Source organism: Stegastes partitus, unplaced genomic scaffold (genome assembly GCF_000690725.1).
Source record: "Stegastes partitus isolate 25-593 unplaced genomic scaffold, Stegastes_partitus-1.0.2 Scaffold70, whole genome shotgun sequence".
Taxonomy (NCBI): Eukaryota; Metazoa; Chordata; class Actinopteri; family Pomacentridae; genus Stegastes; species Stegastes partitus.
Window position 1 is genome coordinate 92,713 of NW_007577801.1, and position 21,211 is coordinate 113,923.

General features: G+C 39.0%; 1 protein-coding gene across 3 annotated transcripts in view; it reads right to left on the reverse strand.

Moving 5' to 3' along the window:
- LOC103353396 (unconventional myosin-XVIIIa-like) overlaps window positions 1–21,211 on the reverse strand; it is a 118,693-nt gene that overhangs the window by 87,468 nt on the left and 10,014 nt on the right. Inside the window, exon 1 of one of the 3 annotated variants that reach the window (XM_008276359.1) lies at window positions 436–529. The exons of the other annotated variants lie outside the window; for them this stretch is intronic. Within the exon in view, the coding sequence (XP_008274581.1) occupies window positions 436–459 (24 nt within the window). The 5' untranslated portion in view covers window positions 460–529. Of the gene's footprint in view, window positions 1–435; window positions 530–21,211 lie in introns of those variants that run through there. 3 annotated transcript variants of the gene reach the window in all.

Sequence of the window (21,211 nt, forward strand, 5' to 3'; positions counted from 1 at the left end):
GTCAAATAAATATAGGGAAGTAATAAAGATGCTAACTATCTCTAAAGACGAGTGGAGAAGTATGAAGTAGCACGCAATGGACATATCTGTTTGTAAATACCTCAAAGCTGTACGTCGAGATAGTGCATGACTTAATGCACTTGTTTGCTCTCCACCTCTTTCTTGGGACAAAAGGGTAAACCGGTTTATGCTAAAGTTAGTATCACAGGGTTAACCTAAAGAGTAAGTGGCAAACAGTAGTTGTTTTCCAAAAAATGACAGCAAAACCAGACTGTTTTTCTGTCAGTCAGATTTATTACAGGCTGATGTAACCATACAGGAGCTCATCAGACTAGTTAGTGAGCGAGATGGCTAAAGCCTAAAGGCACGTCATTCAGGTAGCACTATTTAGCAGCGAGGAGTTACAATGCCGTGTCTAGTGTACTGGTAACATACCTTCATACGTTTTCCAATCATCATTTGGCAGTTTAACACCACGTCTCGTATCACTCGTTTTCTCTGCTTTTCCTACCGTGTGTTTCAGTACATGCACAGGACTGTAACATTCTACATGTTCAGGGTGTTTGAGTGTGTTGCGTTGTCTTCCTTTGTGAAACTGTTCTGTGCAGCAGAGAGGAAGAAGTGTGAAGCAAAGCAGAAGCAGAGTGGAACTTACTGTTAGTAATACAAACACTTCTCTCACAGCTGGCAATGAACTGAACATATGTGATGCAGCGGCTTTTCTGACAGAACTTAAAGGGTTTCTTAAAGGGATATCCTTGTGCATAATAACTCACTTTAAAGTCAGAGCTTAATGGTCTGAATCAGTCACACATTAGGTGTATTCAAAATGCATTATATATATTCACAACAGACGCACATTGCAGTGTTATGTCTGGTGCCTTCCACAGTGTGATGTTTTTCCAAAAGGTTGAGAAGACGTTGTTGTTTTACTAAGTAAACCCTTTCTCATGCACTGGTTAATACACTTCACGGGAAACATAATGCTTAATAATGGCCTATTTATGATAATCCACATGACGAGGCACGTCTACTGTGTGGCCCAGCTGGAACTGTCAACTATTTTTAGCAAAAGTGAGACATTCTTGTGTTGCACAAGTTATGACAAGTTTTGTAGCACTATATCTATGTTAAATGTAAATGTTTAGACTCTGGTGTTGCAGCACTGCGACAAGACTAAATGAAGTAGAAGGAAACATTTTAATTCCTGCTTTATAGAATATTAATACATTTGCAAAATTAAACTGGAAAGTTGTTTCAAGACCTTAGAAATCTCACAACTGAAAGATTTGTACAAAAAAAGGTACCTGAGCATTGTGATACTCATTTTTTGTTAAGCAATTTACAAAGTCGTAATTTTCCAAAGTAAATGACATTCCATCCCACATATCAGCCAAGTCTCTGCTCACCGTCCCACATTCGAGGACCAAAGGTGACCGGGCCTTTTCTGTAAGAGCCTCCACCCTTTGGAACAGTCTCCCTGAGGAGATCAGATTTGTAAACACTTTATCCTCCTTTAAAACTCTTTTAAAAACACATTTTTACAGATGTGCTTTTACAGGAGTTGTTTTATGAGTGGACTTTTACTCCATTTGATGGCAGTATTAAGGGCAGTACATTTTATCTTCTAACTGTTTTATTCCTTCCTTTATTGTCTTTTAATTGTCTTCTTTTACTGGGTTTTATTTTTCTTATATATCTTTATATTGTTTTATTGTCTTTCATGCTTTATGTGCTTCACCTTCACCACTTTTTATTTATTTATTTATGTATTTTTTGCTTTTCACTTCCTTTAATGTTGTTTAATGTTGTTTTCCGTACACTTCTCTTTGAATCTGTACAGCACTTTGCAACCCTGTTTTAAAAAGTGCTATATAAATAAAGTTTATTATTATTATTATTATTATTATCTGCACACTCCTAGCACCTAAAGCAAGGAGTCTTTAAGTAAACGGTCTTATGGGCATGTAAAGGCAATGCAAAACATCTATTTAAGATCAAAGAAAGGTGTTTAATTAAACAATGAAACAATTAATGTTGACTTCAAGCACAAGTCAAAAACAAAGTTACACAGTTTTTATGTCGAGAAATTCTCTTACAGAAACATAACAAGCAGGGTTGTTCACAATTTGACTGGTTAACTGGTTGGTCAATAAGCTGTCATCAGACCAAATTCTCATTAGTCGGACAATCACTGGTGTTAGTTTCAAAAGGAGAATAGAGCGGTTTTCCAGGATTAATTTATTGCTTTTGGCAGAAGGAGGAACAGACTACCTGTGTACAGCCCTACGTTTTCACAACTTGAACTGGTTCTAACAAATGGACACTGCAAGGTCTAACTTATTTTTCCTATGTTTGTCTGAACGCTTCCTCAGATTCAGCTCCAACTTAAATGACACCATGTCAAAGAAATCGTAGGTTTAGCTGCATTTTGTTCAAACGGAAGGCCAAAAAATCAAGTGTACCCTTTACAAACAGCAGTTTTCATATCACAGCTTAACAACCAACACGGCAGATCATCTATTGAAGGCAGGCTAACTTGTTATATTCCTCAATAGTTCTTGTTCTGGGATCACCAGTTGATACAGTTCAATTTTCAGAAATTGTATGACTATAAACAGGTGCACATTGATCTGCTCCAAGTCTGTTTTGATCATCACCAGGTTTAAATGATTTAATATGCAGCAAATGTTAGCTTTTTTGTGCTGATTCAGAATTTCATTCAAGCTAATAAGTCTGGCAGGTTCAGTGCACTCAGTTAACAGTGAGTGCTTTAATTAATCTACAAATAAAGTGCTGATTTCTTTCCCCCACTACCAACTGAATGGTTGAAGTGTCGGTACAATTTTATTCCACCAAGACTGACTTTGTTTGACCACAGTCCTAATAAAAGAGGAGCATGATATGCTCAGACCCGTTATGAGTGTATGTGAATGTGATATGGTACACGGTGCAAGGTTAAATAAATGAATACAGTGTACTGATTTGAGTTTCTTGCACTGATAACACAGGTCAGTCACTTCTAAAGCTAAACTGATTGGTTCCAAATGCACATTAGACTATCCACTATATATCCTCAGGCAGGGAAGATTGACTGCTATCGAATTTGCTTCACATCTCTTTGTTTGCCCCCACCTCTGCTTATGGACCACAAGATGGTGCCAGAGGACCACTAAAAGCTCTACATGCTTTTGGGATCCTGTAACAGCACAAGGCCTCCATTATTTCACAGCGGCTGCCATTATATTTTTTGGAGGGACCAGTGAAGTGATATAGATGAAGTGCTAACAAAGTGTGTGGCAGCTTTAGACCAATGTGCATGTGTTTGTGTGTGTGTGTGGGTGTGTGTGGTTGGGGGGGGATTGGGAGAACTGCGATCAGGACTGTCTTGAGAAACAGTGGAGCTTAAAGAAGAGGGTGGGGTAAGAAGGTTGAGGAGAGAAATGCAGTGATGTAACACTGTGTTCAAGAGTGACTATAACCACCATGAATAGGAAAGGAGTGTGTCATATGCACAAGGGCTGCATGAAGTCTGATCAGCTGAACGGAACACAACAAAGTCTGAAAGTCTGAATCATTCACCAGTCCAAACCTATTCCAGCTTCAGTTCTATTTCTATAAATATCAAATCTAAGTTATTCAATAACATGTAGAAAGCTTAAGTGGGTTGTTGCAGACGGTAATTGCTGAGTGTCAGAACCAAACAGGCATCTTTCATGTTAAAACAGGAGTGTTTTGTCTTTACATTACCACAGGCATCAGTCAGATGACAGACAGATCCAAGCATGTATCCCATGCATCATCCATGAATTAAATTATTTCAGATTAAAGAAAATAAATAAATTAAAAACGAGAAAAAAAAATCTGAATTCTTTTTTTTGTTTTCACTTTTGTCAAAAAAGTCTTACGTCCTGCTTTGTGGATCTCCCACCTGGCTGAGGGCAGAAGCCTCTGTAACAATAATTAACTGAAAAATTATCCTGACTTCTACAAATTATGACTATGAATCATCAGACATAACCTGAGGAAGCATCAGCTTTACGTAACTAACAAAACCAGGAAGAGAGAGGTTAAAGTTACACACTGCAGGCTTAATACAGGACGCCTCACAAATATCTATTTGCTGTACTTAGCTGCTCCTGTATTTTACAAAAAATAACTATCTAGCACCACTGATGAACCTGACCAATCAGTAAAGTTTAAATATTTTCCAACATTTTATGTAAAATTCCCTAAATTATCTTGTTTTTCAATTTCAAAGGCGCTTTAGAAATGCCTTATTTAATTTACTAACGTTTCTTTGTATATTGTATACGTAGACAGGTCTCTCTCAACAAAGACATTTTAATCTCAGAAGATTTTCTACTTCAATAAACATCCAAACAACATTCATTCCCAAATCTCAATTTAATACAGAGACACAGTGGCATCCACAGTAGCCTTGCTTCCTGCTTTCTAACTCAACAAAACAAAGGAGTGTACTTTTTTTTGTAGTCTTGCCAGCATCCATTCTTTTTCTGCAGATCACGACAACATCCTATTCTTGTCCTCAGAAGCATTAACACAGCACAAAACAGTTGCATGCACTGATGTAACCCAGTTCTAACATACATTTACTCAGTGGCATGTGACATTCTACTAATGCACCCAGGAAAATGTAGTCTAATGTTCTCTGCTGTCAGGAGCTCAGCAGATGGTGAGAGTTAATGCCAGAGTCCCATGCTCACACTGAGATTATAGCACAGTCAATCATGTTTCCGGCTGAAGGGGTGGGGTGGGGTTATCTTTGTGTTAATTGACAGGATTGAAATGGTTTGTGAAGGACACATTGATTCAGTCCCTAAGCTGGCTGACAGCAATTGCTCCGTGTGACACACAGCTGCCGCCAGCCACATGAGGGCTTTTGCTTTTACTCTTTCATCCTATTTCTCACTTTTTTCTCTGGCTGTATCTAACAAATAAAACTGTGTTAGGCTCATTAGCAAAAAAATGTAATTACTGGAAAACACTGACTGCAGCAATAAATATTCACACCACATCATCCATGTCAGTGTCAGCCCACTTGCAGCCATTGCAGCCACAACATGGAGACCAGAGATGCCACAGCATTAGGTTTTGTCCATCATGTAAGGTAATGTAGCTTATACTAAATGCATTTGCACAGGGCATGTCAAATAGTCTAAATTCATACAGACAGTAAAGTTACAGATTTGCTGGCCTCACTCCCAGGTTAAGAGCTCCAACCTGGCTATCTACTCTGAGGCATCAATCAGTGCTCAGGCCCTAAACATTGTAGCTTGAAGAGGGTCCCTGCATTAGTCGGTGCTCAGGCCCGAATAATAATGATCATAGCAGTTTGAAGAGGGTCCCTACACCGGTTGGGTCAAGGGCCGTGTTCCATGTTAAAATTTTCCACACATTGGAAAATTTTTAAATGTAGCTTAAAATAGTCAAGTCAGTTTAAACCTAAAGACACCTTTTCAACTGCAAATCGCAAAATTATTATTACAGGGTCAGACTATGACTTCACAGTCACGGGTTCATAAGTAAACCATGTCTTATCCGTTTGATTCATATTTTCATCTTCAACTGCCGTCAATTGCATTTAGTCCTCATCAGGTCATAACTGTATAAATGGATTTAAAAATCGGAAGCAAAATACAGAAGATTCCCAGGTAGCGTGTGCACGCATGTGTGTGTGGTTGTTCTGCTATATTTGAGAGGAGCGACTCTTCCAAGGAATACATTGTCAATGACGGTCCTCACAAAAGTAGCAAAAACCAACTGTGTATGTGTGTTATGCTTGAGCGTGCTCCTTAATGTTCTGGTGCAAGGTGGCAGATGTAGGTCAGACAGTACATGTGCATAACGTCTCTAAGTTCCTTCCCCCAATCTAAATCTATTATAACCTGAACCCTAAAACAGCCCTGTGAAGGTCTGCTCCAAGGGGAGGACAAGCCAAAATGTGCTCACCTCCACAATATAAATCTCAAGGTGGACACCACAAAGAACTCTCTGCAAGCACACATGACAGGTTTAAGTCCATTTGTGTTTACACACCAAACATCCTTAGTTTGAGATATCAAACACACAGGTCACAGGTTGAGGCAAAGCTAACAGCCAAACTTCATCACTGACACACTGAGATGGAAGCACTTGAAAGGACATGTTTTTGCAATGTTTTAGTAATCCAACGAAAGCTCACTTGTTGGCTTGTTAAGACAGTAACATTAAAATCCAATTTTCCAATTGCATAATTGGGTAAGACTAGCACCATTGTAAGAGATTGTTAACCTTAAACATAATGTCATGTGACATGGCATCAAACATGTTTTTTTAATCAATTCATTTAAGGACTGTTTCATTTTTTAATTACTTGATTAATATAACAGTTCCATTACCCCAAATCAAAAATCTGTCTCATTAATATTTCAACACTTTACTCAAACATCCAATTGTCATCATCTAATTTACATATAACTGCCTTGTTATGACAGTAATAATAATAATAGATGCTATTTATCAGAAAAATACTGGACCTCAAATTCAAAATGCAACACAAGCTCATTTTATCACTGTATGTCATAGCAACCCTTTACCTGAATTCAGTTTAATTCAGTTTTATTTATATAGCCCAGTTCACAACATATGTCATCTCACAGCGCTTAACATAGTAAGTTGAACACCTCATGGATTTTTAACAAAGAACACAATAGTTGCTTTTGGATTCCCTCTGAGTTAGTGGTCGGTAACAATCTACTTTGAACTGAAGAATCATTTTGCTGAAATCACTGGCAAATGCATTTCTGGGTCAGTGCGGGGCAAAGAAAATTACTAGAACATTAAAATTAACACTAACATTAGTTTAAGTCTCTCTTTATTTTGCTCATGCATGGCTGTTGAACTAAATAGAAAATATAAAACGGCTGAATAACAACATTAAATAGCACTCAGTAAAATATTGTGTTTTGTTACACAAGCTTAAGTGAAAACAAAAAAAATGAAAAGCGGGACGGTGCTGTCTGTCACTGCAGGCTCTACTTTAGGGGACGCTTTAGTTTCAAGTACTTGTGCAGTTGTTGTGCTGGTGTGAACAGCCATTTCCAGTGAGCAGTGCTTACAGAGCATTCTTGATGTCGGCATAAAATGCTCCTCCAGCTTAGATGTTTATGGGCATCGTATTTAATCTGCAGCTTGATTGGGGGAATTTATGTTTTAAATGGGCACAGCCATCTCTGCCACGCCTCATTATTGTATTTGATGATTGAGTCACCTCAGTGCTACTGTAGTCACTGACTGCTGTTTAACCTTATCTCAAAGTTTCTCAAGAAATATCTTTTTTTTTTTTATTATTAAATTCTAACTGGACGTAGGAGAGTTAGCCCGAACACGAACACAACTGTAAACCTCTGGTGTGACAACTATGACATGTTCACTAAATGCCATGAACACTGGAATCTGTCCAAGCATGTTTGTGGATGATGGGTGGTGCTACTTTGTGGAATGCCACAGCTTATGTACAGCTTCTTTAGCTTTTTTAACATAGGTTTCAAATGTTGTCCAAAATTCCTCAAAATTATGTGATCCAGCCAAGAGGCCAGGCTGTGAGATTGTACCAGAATTGTTTCAGTTCATTTTTAATATAACATCAATAAAAAGTGACTCAATAAATGAACCGTCATAGAGACAATTGATATAGCTGCGACCAGTGCTTATGTTGAAGAACATGGTAGGTATTCCAATCCAATAGATAAGAAAAGTCCCCCAGAAACACTCTCATCTCACATGATCAACAGACTAAACAGCTATCAGCTTTACAGTCACCTCTTGTTTCGCTAATTCTGTCTGGCAGCAGTAATCTCTGTGGAATGCGTGGGAAGGACAAAACATCAGACAATGCTTTTTATGCAACTCTCAAGAATCCAGCTCCTTGACCTCACGTGCTGGGTCAAAGTGCAAGAATTCGGGTCAGCACCGTACAGGACAGTGATTGCTTCAATAAGCAAATAGGCAGCAAGAACTGGACATCAAGGAACTGAAAAAACCCTCAGCTAAAGGAGAGCTGCTGAAAGCAGGTGTGGTTCTGTTGACGATGTTGATAATTACAACTATTACGAGTGCAGTTTCTGTTCACGTCACATGTTTACATGAAACTGATGACTGGTACATTACTTAAAATATGCTATTAAATCCTGTTCACAATATTACTCAACATTACTTCAAAGATAAGCACGAAAATATTCCATGAAAGAGTGATGAAAGGGGATTCATCTAGTTTAGTCAAGTCTGAGATACCCCAGCTTAGACTAACATGAGATACTACTGAACTACATTATTGAAAGTGTCAGGTTCAACAGCATTATACTTTAATTCATAGTCGGGATTAAAGTAAAGATACTTTGGCTTTTGTCTGTTTCGCTTTGTTTTGTTTTAAAAATCACCTTCTTGTGAGTTCCTTTACTTCTACAGTGTTTGGACACAAGAAGTTGTGTGTAACTGGCCATGATCAGCCATTTGATCTGTACAGCGTCAGCAGAGAAGCTGCAGGTTCTAGCTACAGGAAGGCACCTTAAAACGTTTATTTTGAGTTGAGAAAGTATACATGTATTCTAAAATTTGGACTAAAAAACATCTAAAAGGCCTCACATGCATTGGTAGATGCTTCTCGGCAGCTTGCTCAGAAAAGCCTCAAGTCCACACTGACTCACTACGGTGTAGCAGTTTAGACAGACACAATCCTGGGTTCTATGTTGGTTACATTTATGTACAGCACATATGAAGGGCTGTGTGAGAACCAAGTGTGATTAAACATTCAAAGCAGGAGCTGGTAAGTTAGGCTGCATTTTGACACTTATAGATGTATACTCCTCAAACCCCGGCAATGTACTTCAGATGTGATTATGCTTTTCGACTAATTCAGAGCAGTATTGTGTATTTTAACAGTCTATTACAGCCTCAGTAAATGATTATAGTGCAACATTAAAGCCAGCTATGTACACGCCCACTCACAGCACCCACCACAGGATACTGTAGTGAACAATGAGCCTGGCACATGGTCTGTTCCCGCACACTTTCAGAAGCCTCAGGGCTTAGGTCAACACAGAGCCACTCTGTCCTATCTGCTGAAACGGAAACATAACAGCAGATAAGCTGAGTGGCACTGGGCATGTGCTGAAGGTTGGCCTTTGAGTTAAGTGTGCAAATGTGTCAAGTGAGCTACTGAGTAAGACTTGCACATTAACTTGCCTATATGTTTGGAGGTTCAACGTATTTCAGCAGTTTCAAATGAACAAAGATTGCATTTGTGGAGAAAACAAAGCAGGTAATTGTCATTGGCCTTCACCAGATTGCTGGCAGAGCTAAATTCTTTATTCACCAGTTGTCCACGATGAGGTGGGAATTCATGTAAAATATCAAGTTTTTGTTTTTTTTGTTTGTTTTTTGTTTTGTTTTTTGCTGTGTTGAGATTTGCAGTATTTTTCTGTTCTATTTCCTTGACTTGCATGTCTGTTTACATGTACAACATAGAGGGTTGGTTGTATCTTAAAGTTTTCAAGGTTTTCGTGGCTCATAATGGGGATTTGGGGGTCAGCACTTACAACAGTGGGCATCAACAACAGTCTACGTACAGTAAAACCATATTTGTCATTTGTGAAAAAAATCATGATTAACAAAACTGGTTTCATTTTTACATTTCCTTTTCTTTCTTTTTTTTTTCTTTTTTTTGCAATTCTTATCATTTTGCTGTTGGTGAGTTTCCTTTGGTACTGACTACAACCTCTTTTTTGGGGGGGAAACCCAAAAATTCCTCTGAGCAGAAAAAATACTGACGAGTGCCGACATGAAATTCACAGTAGAGTGAAACTGTGCATGTCAAATGTATAGGTTAAACTTTGTGCAACAAGTACCAGGCTGAAACATCGGCACGAAAGTCCACACCTAACTTGATGATTTAGTCAATTATTCTACGCCGCTTCTACTGGAGTATCATGAAAAACACACAGTTCCATGAAAAATCATAGGTGGACCAAAATTTCAATGTTAACAACAGCCTCAGAAGTCTCATTCCTGCTGGACATTCCCTGGTGACTCCGTCCTGAACAGTGAGTAACACAAGTTGTTTTTAAGAAGGCTTTGAGTCCTGCAGTTTTAGGCACAACGCTATCAACAGCATGTAATATTGTTTGCTGTAATTGCTCAGGTTCTACTGTATTTTAAAAATCCAAAAATTATGGATCACTATCAGGTCACAGCTTACAAGCAAATTCAATCAAGAACAAAATACACATACTGGAAATAAAGAAATAAATATTGTAATATAAAGGTGACCTAACAGTGAGTACAATAGTAATACAAATAATACTACATTAATGGGAGTATCTGTTTAGTGTGTGAGCATTCTTTGCACTTGAGAATAAATGTAAAATAGTAACATTTAATTTAACTTGTTAAAATTTTAAATAATATCATCATATATTAATAATCATACCATTTAAACACTGGATCATATTTTCAGTGGAGTTCTACTTCCATTATATTTATGGTACTAATGTGGAACAAATGCTATCATGTGAATCACTATCGTCAAAAAGAAGATCTTATCGTTGCAGCATGTTTGAGTTGCTATATTTATACATGCAACTCCGCACGTCCCACACAACAGTAAGTTTCTTCTAAACTTAGCCATGTGTTTAAAGGTGATGAAAGTCACATCTGATTCACTGTGATCACACTGCGTATTGGAGCCATGAGTGCAGCAGCCCAGCCAAACAATGAAAAAGAGCGTGGTAAACCCCTGCCACACTGGGCAGGGCGCACTGAACTGCAATCTTTGATACACCAATGGCTTTACAAAAACAAAACGACATATCTTAGATTTGATCAAAACTAGGATAAGAAACAGGAATAGTTGAGGGAATAACAACTTGCCATTGGGCGTTGGTAGTACTGAGCAATGTATCAGCACAAGCCTCTTAAACCCAGACTGGACAGAAAAGTAGTTCACTTATTGACAGCAATGCCGGTTGTACGTTTGAGGGACATGTTCTTCAACTGCTATTTCCTTTTGAATTTGGCTCAAGATGTGAACAATAACAACATCCTTCCAACAGTTCAGAAGGGTAAAGTTGCTGCACCTTCTGCTCCTCCACTTTGAAGTGGCAACAGTCACACAGAAATGGTTGCACTAATTTTGGAGACAGGAAATATCCGGTCTAGAACATCTTGGCTTGCAAAACCTAATGACTGATTGAGTTATATGAATATATGGCGACAGAGTAACCCTTACAGGACTGAGGCTGACGGCTTTCCAGCCTTGTCCTACGCCCAGCACTTAATGAGGACCTGAAAAACTGAAAAAACATAAATCTTCAAAGCAAAGTTTTACAGTTGTAATTATTGAAACATTCTGAGATATCAGGTTAGCCGAATAACCACTACAGAAGTGCATTGCAGTTGTTGAAATCCATTTATTATCCAGAGATATTTCAGGAGATATTTCTTTGCTTACAATAAGGATACTTTCTTCTTTTGAGAAAGCAGGTCCTCATTCCCATAATTAAAGGGAACCAATATCAGCACTTCACTACAACTCATTTGTGCACAATGTCAGGTTGACAGTGCTAAAGCAAAACAATCACCGCTATCATTTCTTTTGGCTGGCTTGACCTGCCACTTGTTAAACAAGATGAAGCTGGAACATGCTCATTACACTGCTCATTAACATGTCTCTGAGCAGTAGACCATAGGCTGATTAGATAAAATTAGTCACTGATCCACTGCCCTCCCTATCTTAGTATTTGCATTTGTGATATTTGCAGGCTGAGAACAGGCCTGTAATTATTGCAGAAGAAACAGCAACTCCCTGTATCCCAAAGGAATTCCATAAAAATACAGAAGGCGTCCCGTATCCATAGCATATGGCATCAATTTCAGTACACCCACCGCTGATTTTAGCTCACTGTATCTTCACTCCACACAGCTTTTCGAACAAATGTTTTGAATTTTGTCAGTCGTTCCAAATCACTCTTTAAACAAGCCAAAAGAGGACATCCTGTTACCATGGAAACAGCCAGGTGTTTTGTTGTTTGAAGCAATGTGCTTTAACTGTACTGCTGTGTCATTGGGCTCAGCGTTGAGAGAAAGGAGAATGCTGACATTGAGGTTTTTAGGCAGCAGCAGTCAGCACTGAAAGAGGCCAAACAAGCTGTGGCATCTGACCAAGACAGAGACACTGACACTGCACTACTGCAACACTGCTCTCTAGCACTCACACATTTCTACCCTTCTTAAAGGGGGAAAGGAAAAGGAAGTACCTGGGTTGATGGGAAATGTGGAATTGGTTTGGGCACAAACGTTAGTATCAACTACTTCCAGGGAACTAGAGGGGCAACCTATAACTTGTATACTTTTTCGCTCTCAAAAGTAGTAATACCTCATGTGCTCACTTTTTCAGAATATAGATCCACAGTGGGATAATTTTCACACATGACAGTGTGGGGAAAGGGATTGTTGTCAATCAAACCACTTCATTGGTATACATGTAATATGTAAAGACCACTCATGATGAGATAGCTGACCAGCGTCCCCAGCTGCAGTCTACAACAGTGGAGTTAACATCCATCCACAGGACAGGAGACTCACTGTAGAGGACGCTGAATGACACAAACCATCATCATTGTGATCTTTTGGCTAGATCGTCCGCCCCTAGTCAGCTTCTCATTTGTAAACAAGCAAGTGAGTGCAGATGAATATGATACGATGAACATGCCAGTGACTACATCAGCTAGTATGTATCGTTGATGCAGATCTCTGATGTACTTAGCAAAACGGCTGTTCTATGTGGCTAATTTCGATGTATACTTTCATCACACTCCCAAAGTTAAAGTTCTTACCTCCCTGGATTGCTACAGCAGAGGTGAAATGTGCCAAGTTAGCATGGCCCATCAAGCCCCAATAGTCACATTAATGCTAAATATGACAAGCTGTGGAATTCTCCTTGAAAGAAATGAGTCAATGTATGACTTGGTGTTTCTGTGAGGTGACTTGCAGTCTCTACAATGTGCCCATCTCATCCTCTAATGCAAATTTTTGTCAGGAATCACCCCACAAACCTATTTGAATCTCTAAAAACAAAGCAGAGGTCCGAAACAAGGTAACATTTTTCCAGCTGCAGAACAGTCTGCGTGGAATGAAGTGAGAATACTTGTTAGTAGGATACATTAATTCTTGGTCTGGGTCAGTACTCAAAAGGTGCGCAACAGGAAAAATAAATCACCAGACTTGTCTTTTACACTGTATTTAATCGATGCCTATTCATGTAGTCGTTAAACATTTTTATTCACTAAGTAATCTGACCCTGAAATCAGATACCTCGTGGTAATTTTCTTATAGAACAGCAGATATAACTCTCTAGGCATGGCATCCCTTATTTACTTGGACAAGTATTTCCTTCAGCAGTCGTCTCTATTATTCATGGATCCTGCAGCACCTCCGTAAATAATTCAGCTTGCAGAAAAAGGCAGGAGGGGAGACACCTCACTGTGCCACAGCAGCAGAGACTATAGAGCTGCTAGGAAGGTCACAGTGAGGTGGACAAGTGTGCTGCCACATTTAAAGCCTGCAGTACTTGCCCAGTATCCACACAATTACACTGAATCAGAAAAACCTACATCTAAACTTACATAGCATTCCCTTTGGGTCCTGACCAAGCCCCATCTCTCACCACAATAATTGTTAAAGGGAAACAATCCTTTTATAGAACCAGAAACAGACATTTAAGAATATGTGTCTGACTGCAATCGGCGCTATATAAATAAAATAGAATTGATTTGAACTGCAAGGATGTTATATTTATGGACTGTAACACTGCTGAAGATTACAACTAAGGGTTTTATAGTCCAACACATGATCGAGAGTCATTTATGGGATGAAGGCCCAAACTGATACAGAAAGAAAATGTGACCCTTTACCTGGTGCAATCTCATAAGCCAACAATAGTTAAGATTTTGAATTGCATACTTGTACATACAACAATCAGCTAAAACATTAAAACCACCGACATGTGGAGTGAATGACATCTATCATCTCATTGTAATGCAACGTTCTCCTGTGAAACCTTAGCTTCTGGTAATTCTTGCGTTCCATGTCCACAAGGTACCCAAAGGTACATGTGATGTAAATGTTGCCATCAGCCCAAGTCCATCACAATCCACAGAAAGGTCAGTCCAAAATTTGTGACAATGCAAGCGCACCAGCTACACATGTGCCAGTGAAAAAAATGGTGCTCAAAACAAATGCTTGTTTTGAGAAGGTGCAGGGTCAGGAGATTTTCTGTCATCAACACATTTTTAAGACATCATTAAGGGTTGCAATTCAAGTAGTTGCTCACAAGAATCTATAAGGCATTACCAAGCTGATACCAAAATTTTGAAAAACATGGCAATACTCGTTTTCTTTGATACTGAAGGTACCAAAAGTACTGCAGCTGTCAAAGGTACCATAAACTGCTGGAAATTGCGATTACTCCATAACGGTGTCGAGAAGGTGGACCAATAAGTCTTCTGAGTTTTATGGAAAACACCTCAAAAATCAGGTATAAAGACATTTAAGACCCTTTCAGACATGAGACACGGAACATTGCTGGCTTCATCAATCTGGTAAAGTGATTGTAGAGCAAAATAACTGAGGTAATGTGTGTTGTTATTTTGGCACATAATTGCAGTCAGATTAAGAGAGCGGAGTGCATGTCTGAAAGCGGCTTTAATGTTTCAGTCAATGATCAGGGACAGTTATACAAACCAGAGAAAATAGCTTAAACTTATAGCAGCTCAAAGACAGACATCTTGATCTGTACACAGTTTACACTGTTTACATCCTGAAATGTTACTGTTAGTTTGTGAACTGTAACAGCTGCATCTGCTGTCGCACATAATGTTTACAAAGACTAAATTAGCTCATTGATGTTAACGTATAGCTCACAATGTGAGCTGGGTGTTGCTCATAACAGGTGGTTAATATTATGGCTGATTGATGTATATCAGCACAAAGAGGACCAATGCTGACATATTTGGAATAGTCAATTAGAACTATTTAAAATTTCATCTTAATGTTTGATGTATTTCTTTTTAATACTTCAGTCCACATCTAACCCATATTGATTTTAGCTAGCTAGCCACACAAGCTGTTTAACAAACATTTAACTAACGAGGTTATACCAGTCCTGATTTAATGTAGTACATTTGACCACTGCACAAATCTGCATCATCTACATTTACACATTGTAGCATTTCAACCATCCTGTTTTCAACATGACCAGGCCCCCCTTACATGGTAGTAGCAAATATGTTTAATTATCCATCCATCCATCCATTATCTGTACACCGCTTAATCCTCACTAGGGTCGCGGGGGGGCTGGAGTCTATCCCAGCCGACTTAGGGCGAAGGCAGGGGACACCCTGGACAGGTCACCAGTCTATCACAGGGCCACACTTAGAGACAGACAACCAGGCACACTCACATTCACACCTACAATTTAGAATCACCAATTAACCTCAACATGTTTTTGGACTGTGTGGGAGGAAGCCGGAGAACCCAGAGGGAACCCACGCTGCACGGGGAGAACATGCAAACTCCACGCAGGAGACCTCCCCCACTGGGACGCCAACCAGCAATGTTTAATTATGTAAAACAATAATTTTATAGCACACTAGAAAAAAAAAAAAGATGCATTTCACCCATTTGTTCATTATGTACAGAAGCAGCAAATGGGATCAGCTGTTTAGCTCGTATAAATCAGCTGTTTAGATGAGTGTCTTATTCTCTTTGTTTAACAATGCCGATTCCTATTGTGGTAGCACTGGTTAATCCCTGTCTTTGAAAGGCAGCCGGATCATCTCCCGGCAGGACAGCAGGTTCATTCTCACTGTAACATCTGGTAGAAGACCCTGATCTGGCTACTTGGTTCTGAGAGGCTATGAAGGAGCAAATGAGTAAGTAGGAAAGAGGATTAAGAGCCCAGCAATGTTGGGGTAACCTTCTGTTTGGTAACTTAGAAGAATCACACACATAATCCTTTGACAGGTAACAGTAAGTATCACAGGCTCATGAAAGGTCAGCAGACGGGTCACCCACTAATCTCCGTCACTCGTGAAGATGCCGCCTCAAATATCAGAAGCTGTAGGTTAGCATTCCTGCAACATGTGGACAGTGGAGTCAGGGTTTTAGGCTTTCATCATCTAAGCACCAACTAATGGTAAAATATGTTTTTAAGCAGTTACTGTTTGGTAATCTGTGACACAGCTATGTAGGGCCACACCAGTCTCATCAATACTGACCTTACATCGCATCAGGTAATGGCCAAACATCAGCAATCATTATTTAACAGCATTGTGTTCCCTTCAGGGCTGAGAGCTGAGTGTCTGCTAACGTTCAGGAGCAGCAAGATTCTGATTACATCCTTCCAACAATAAAGCAACAACTAAAGTGATAAAGTGTATCAGCAACACATTTTACAGATGCCAGTAAATAATGACAGAGTTCCTGGACTGATAAAGTTGTAGACATCTGTTACAGATGAGCAGCCATTTCCAGCAGCTGGACGAATGGTAACTACAGTGAACAAGTTTCCTCAACATGTAGAACAGCAATTAGGATTATTTTAATAACAAAACCACCATGACGACATCAATAATGTGTCAGTTTATTTACTGTGGAACACTGCAAAGACAGGGTACATCCTGGACAGGTCACCATTCCATCACAGGGCCACACAGAGAGACAAACAACCACTCGTATTCACACCTACAGACAATTTAGAATCACTAATTAACCTCAACATGTCTTTGGAACGTGGAAGGAAGTTGGAGCACAGGAGGCGCATACATCGGACTCAAAAAGACTCAAAATCAGAAAGGCCAGGGTGCTGCACACAAATACTGGAACAGAGATCTATAGACTGATGATACAAAAATCAACCTCTATTAAAATGGCAAGAGGAGAAAAAAAAAGCTCACGATCCAAGGCTTACTGTACAGCATGTATGAACACTGTTCATTTTTAAATACTTCTTCTGACACAAACTAGTGTTTGATGTAATCATCATATGATGATCCATTAACAGTAAAGACAGACCTGAAACTGCAGGCCTTGAAAGAGTGAATGACTCACTACCTGTGGCCAGGAGGTAAGTGTTTTTCCAAAAACAGACACGGCACAAGAAAAAAAAACAGATTCATGTACACTGCCAATTTAAGTCTCTGCCACATGCAATGTGACAGACAAATGTTGATTATTGGTGCAAAGACAATTCAGTTATTATTATTAGGGAATGATGCTCAGGGTCTGCAGTGACAAAGCGGTGTGAATAAAAACAAGCCAGACATTCCCGGATGTCTGCTTTGTTTGTGTTATTTGACTCAGTGCTGAGGTCACTTCTCCCTGATCTGTTTTGAGTCATGCTAGAATACAGTTGACTACGTTCATCGGTCAACTGGTAGGCCAACTGATAAATATCACCACATCTGCTACATGGATTGGTAGAACATGTGCATTTGTGCTGACATTTAGACATTCCCATCAGCCTCAGCTGTACTTTGTGTTTAATGCCAATTAGCATGTTAGCAAGCTAACATGTTAACTTTGTGTAGTGACAATAGAAATACTAAAAACATGTGACAGAAGAAAGTAAAACATTATGAATGATCAATGGTCTGCACTTACAGACAGGTTTCTACCAAAACATCCCTAAAAGCACTTCACAATGTTTCCTATTTACATATTCACAGTCAACGCTGTGGTGGCAGAGCTGCCATCAAAAGCAACTTCAGGTTCAGTGTCTTGCCCAAGGGCACTCTGGCAAGGGCAAGGAACTGAACTGCCAACCTTGTGATTAGAGAACAAACTGCTGCCGCCTGAGCAAAACCAGGGCTAATACTAATTCTATATTTATGTTTTGTGTTTGTTGTTGTTTTTTGTTTGTTTGTAACTAAAAATGCTATGTCCAATATGACTTATACCGTTTGTAATCAGTGGCAAAGCCTCAACTTGCCACCACAGCAATGAAATGATTCTTGTAATTGCAAACATGTTTCCACTAGATTTTGCAACAATCTCCAGATCTTTGAGGTTGGAAGACTTCCTTGCCATCACTCTGGTCTCTGGTCTTCAGTTCCCTCCACAAATCCTCGATGGGATTCAGGACTGGACTCTCACTCTTTCTCTAAAATGTTCATACTGTTTGCTGTTAAGAATTTCTTGAACACTAGGCTGTATGTTCGATCACTGTCTTGTTGGGAGGCTCAATAATGCCCAAGGCCAAGTTTGTCTGCATGTTTCCAGAGGAGAAAAAAGTTCCTACTGTGGAGGAGGTACGTTTTAGCAGTCCTGGAGAACTGCTGGGTGGGGCTCAAGTTCGACTGGTTAACTTGCAAGAAGACAACAAGCGCCATTTGTTTCTGCTCTCTCCATGTCCTGTTTGAGTAGTGGTCTTCTCTTCTCAAACATAGCCTTCAACATAATGACAGGGGGGTGTTCTTGTAAGCATTTGTGCCCCCTCTCACATGATTAAAGCTCCTGCAGTGGAAAGGTGTCTATTATCAGTCCTAACACAGCCTTAGTCAAATAAATTAAGTCAACTGTACTGGCCTCACGACTGTCAGACCACACACGCACATATATCAAACTATTTGGCATGTAGAAAAGCTTTAGAAAACAAATTCCTTTATCAAATACACTCACAGACATTAAGTTCTTTCCCTCCTCTATCAGCCCTCATCCTCAGAACCTCATTCCTCTTCCTCTATAAGAGAATCTCAGGGGGAATAGGGTCAGGAAGTGGTCTATTTGTTCCAAAGCAGATTCCACAAATACCAGAGTGAGACCTAAAGAGAGGCTTGCTTCCCGTTGTTTCCCGTCAGCCTGTCAGACAAGTGAAAATGGCTTTTTGCTACTTTAACCTCCTTTCTCTCACGCTCCAGGCCCCCCCTTATCAAGCCTCCTCAGTCTTTATTCCTGCAGCAAGTTTCAGATAGTTTGAGCGCAAAAGTCTATAAATGCAGCTGATTTACAAACAAGTTTGCTTCAACATTTCCAGAATAGATGATATAATCATACAAAGCAATGCCACATAAGAAGGATGCCAGCTTCGTTAAGAATAATTCACACACCACATGTGTTTTTATTGGGGGAAGCGTGAGAATTTCACACATTCCTTCATTTGAATGTATGTTTACATCATTAGTAATGCTATCTTCACTGTCCTCTAGTTTTTGGGTTTTTTTGAGGGGGGGAATGTGGATTTTAGAGTAAAAATGAGGAGAAAGAGAACATGTAACAAAGGAACTCCAAAAGCCACACCCAATTTATTAAATCCACTTTTAAAAAGACCATGAACTTAAGTTTAAATAAGTTGCAATGTCCTGACAATAACAAAGCAGGATGCTTCTGAACAGCTTGTATCAAGTTTCTGCAAATCTGTACGTAGACACATCACACACACATCACACATCAGTCTGTGCTTTCAGTGGCGTTACTGTACAATCTTATAAGTTTGATGAAAACGAAACCAAAAGGAGCTTGACTGTTAATTCTTCTTTTTAAAGACTCTTCTTTTCATATCCACCAAGTTTACTATATAGCATATTATGTTATGACTAAATATTTATTATTGATTATTAATTGCATATTTTATCCATATGTCTCATTATGCATCATTCCCGCTTCACTTTGCACTTTGAGTATATTCTAGTATTCCTCAGTAAGTCATCTGAAATCTTTGTGCTAAACTTAAGTGAGACAATTTTCTTATTCCAAAGTCCATGTTGCAGTCAGTCTAAAACATCCAGTCAGGGTGTCCGAGTGGTTTGGAACACAAGTCACACAACTGCAACATTAACTGCAAAAACTGTTAAATTCCTGAACGTAATTGAATCATATGAACAACACTTTAAACACGATAGTGCAACACAACTAATGTCACACTAAAGAGCAGAGGTATCACTTTGGAAGTGTCTGAAATGAAATGAAGTCACTCCACTCACAGTTGTAAAGCAGTGGGCCTTCTTTCCTCACAAATTATGTTTGGCTGAGTGCTGACACAGACTGCAGAAGGCTGTTTTGGACACTGTTGTATTCCTATTTTTGTCTTAATGTACTGAATTCAGGTGAAAATTATTTCAAGTATTATTTTGATTTGTACATTTGCAGGAATGTAGCAGAGCATGAAAGTGACAACAGTGCTGTTTATTCAAATGTAAAATTACAATTAAAATAGTTTGGCTCTTAACTCAATGATCAGTTGTGATAAATAGGTTAATAATGATCCCAATAACAATTAAAGTAATCACGAATAGAATTTTGTCCATAATCATGTAGCCCTAGTCAGTGGAAGGAAACATTTCTGCCACAGAAAGGATTACAACACAACTAATTAGCACTACAAAGCTCTGTGAGACAAGTGCAAAGCCCGATCTAAATAACATCCTGAGCACAAAGACTATTTTGGATTTCATTGTCAGTGTTAAACATGGGAGAAAAAAACATTTTCTATGCAGATGCACTCCCCTACAAAACCTTGCCATCATTCTAGAATTACTAATTCTTTCCAAATAGTGTTATTAAAGTCATCTAATTAAAAAATACATTTTTTATGTCACAATTTATATTGCAAAAAAACAAAATATCACAATGTCAGTTTGGGGTTTTTTTGTTGTTTTTTATCATGCAGCTCTACGGTGATGGTACAGATTGATGTCCGTTTAGATTTTGATACCAGAAAAGTGATTTTTAAATTCTTCAACTAAAAGGGGAAAGTTTGTTAGAGCTGAGTTAAAGGTTTGGAAACCAGTCCTGGTCCAATAAGCAACTTCCACCTGTGTAATGTGGAAATGTAAAGCCAGCAGTTCACAAATGCTGAGAATTGTCTTCCAAATATACAGAAGACATCTTATCTAGTCATTAAAATTGGACAGTGGATAATATCTTTATATTCATAGGTTCTGGATTTTTAAATGAAGGAGAATGTTGACCATTTATTATTATCAGAATCCAACAGGACTTGATATCAGTTTATTCTATATAGTAGTATATATATAGTCTATATATCAGCAATCACTGAAGTACAAGAGGATCACAAGGCAGCAAACCTTTTCATCCACATTGCTTCAAACCTATTTGAACTCGCTAACTGCAAGCTAAAGTTATTGTATTAATGCAC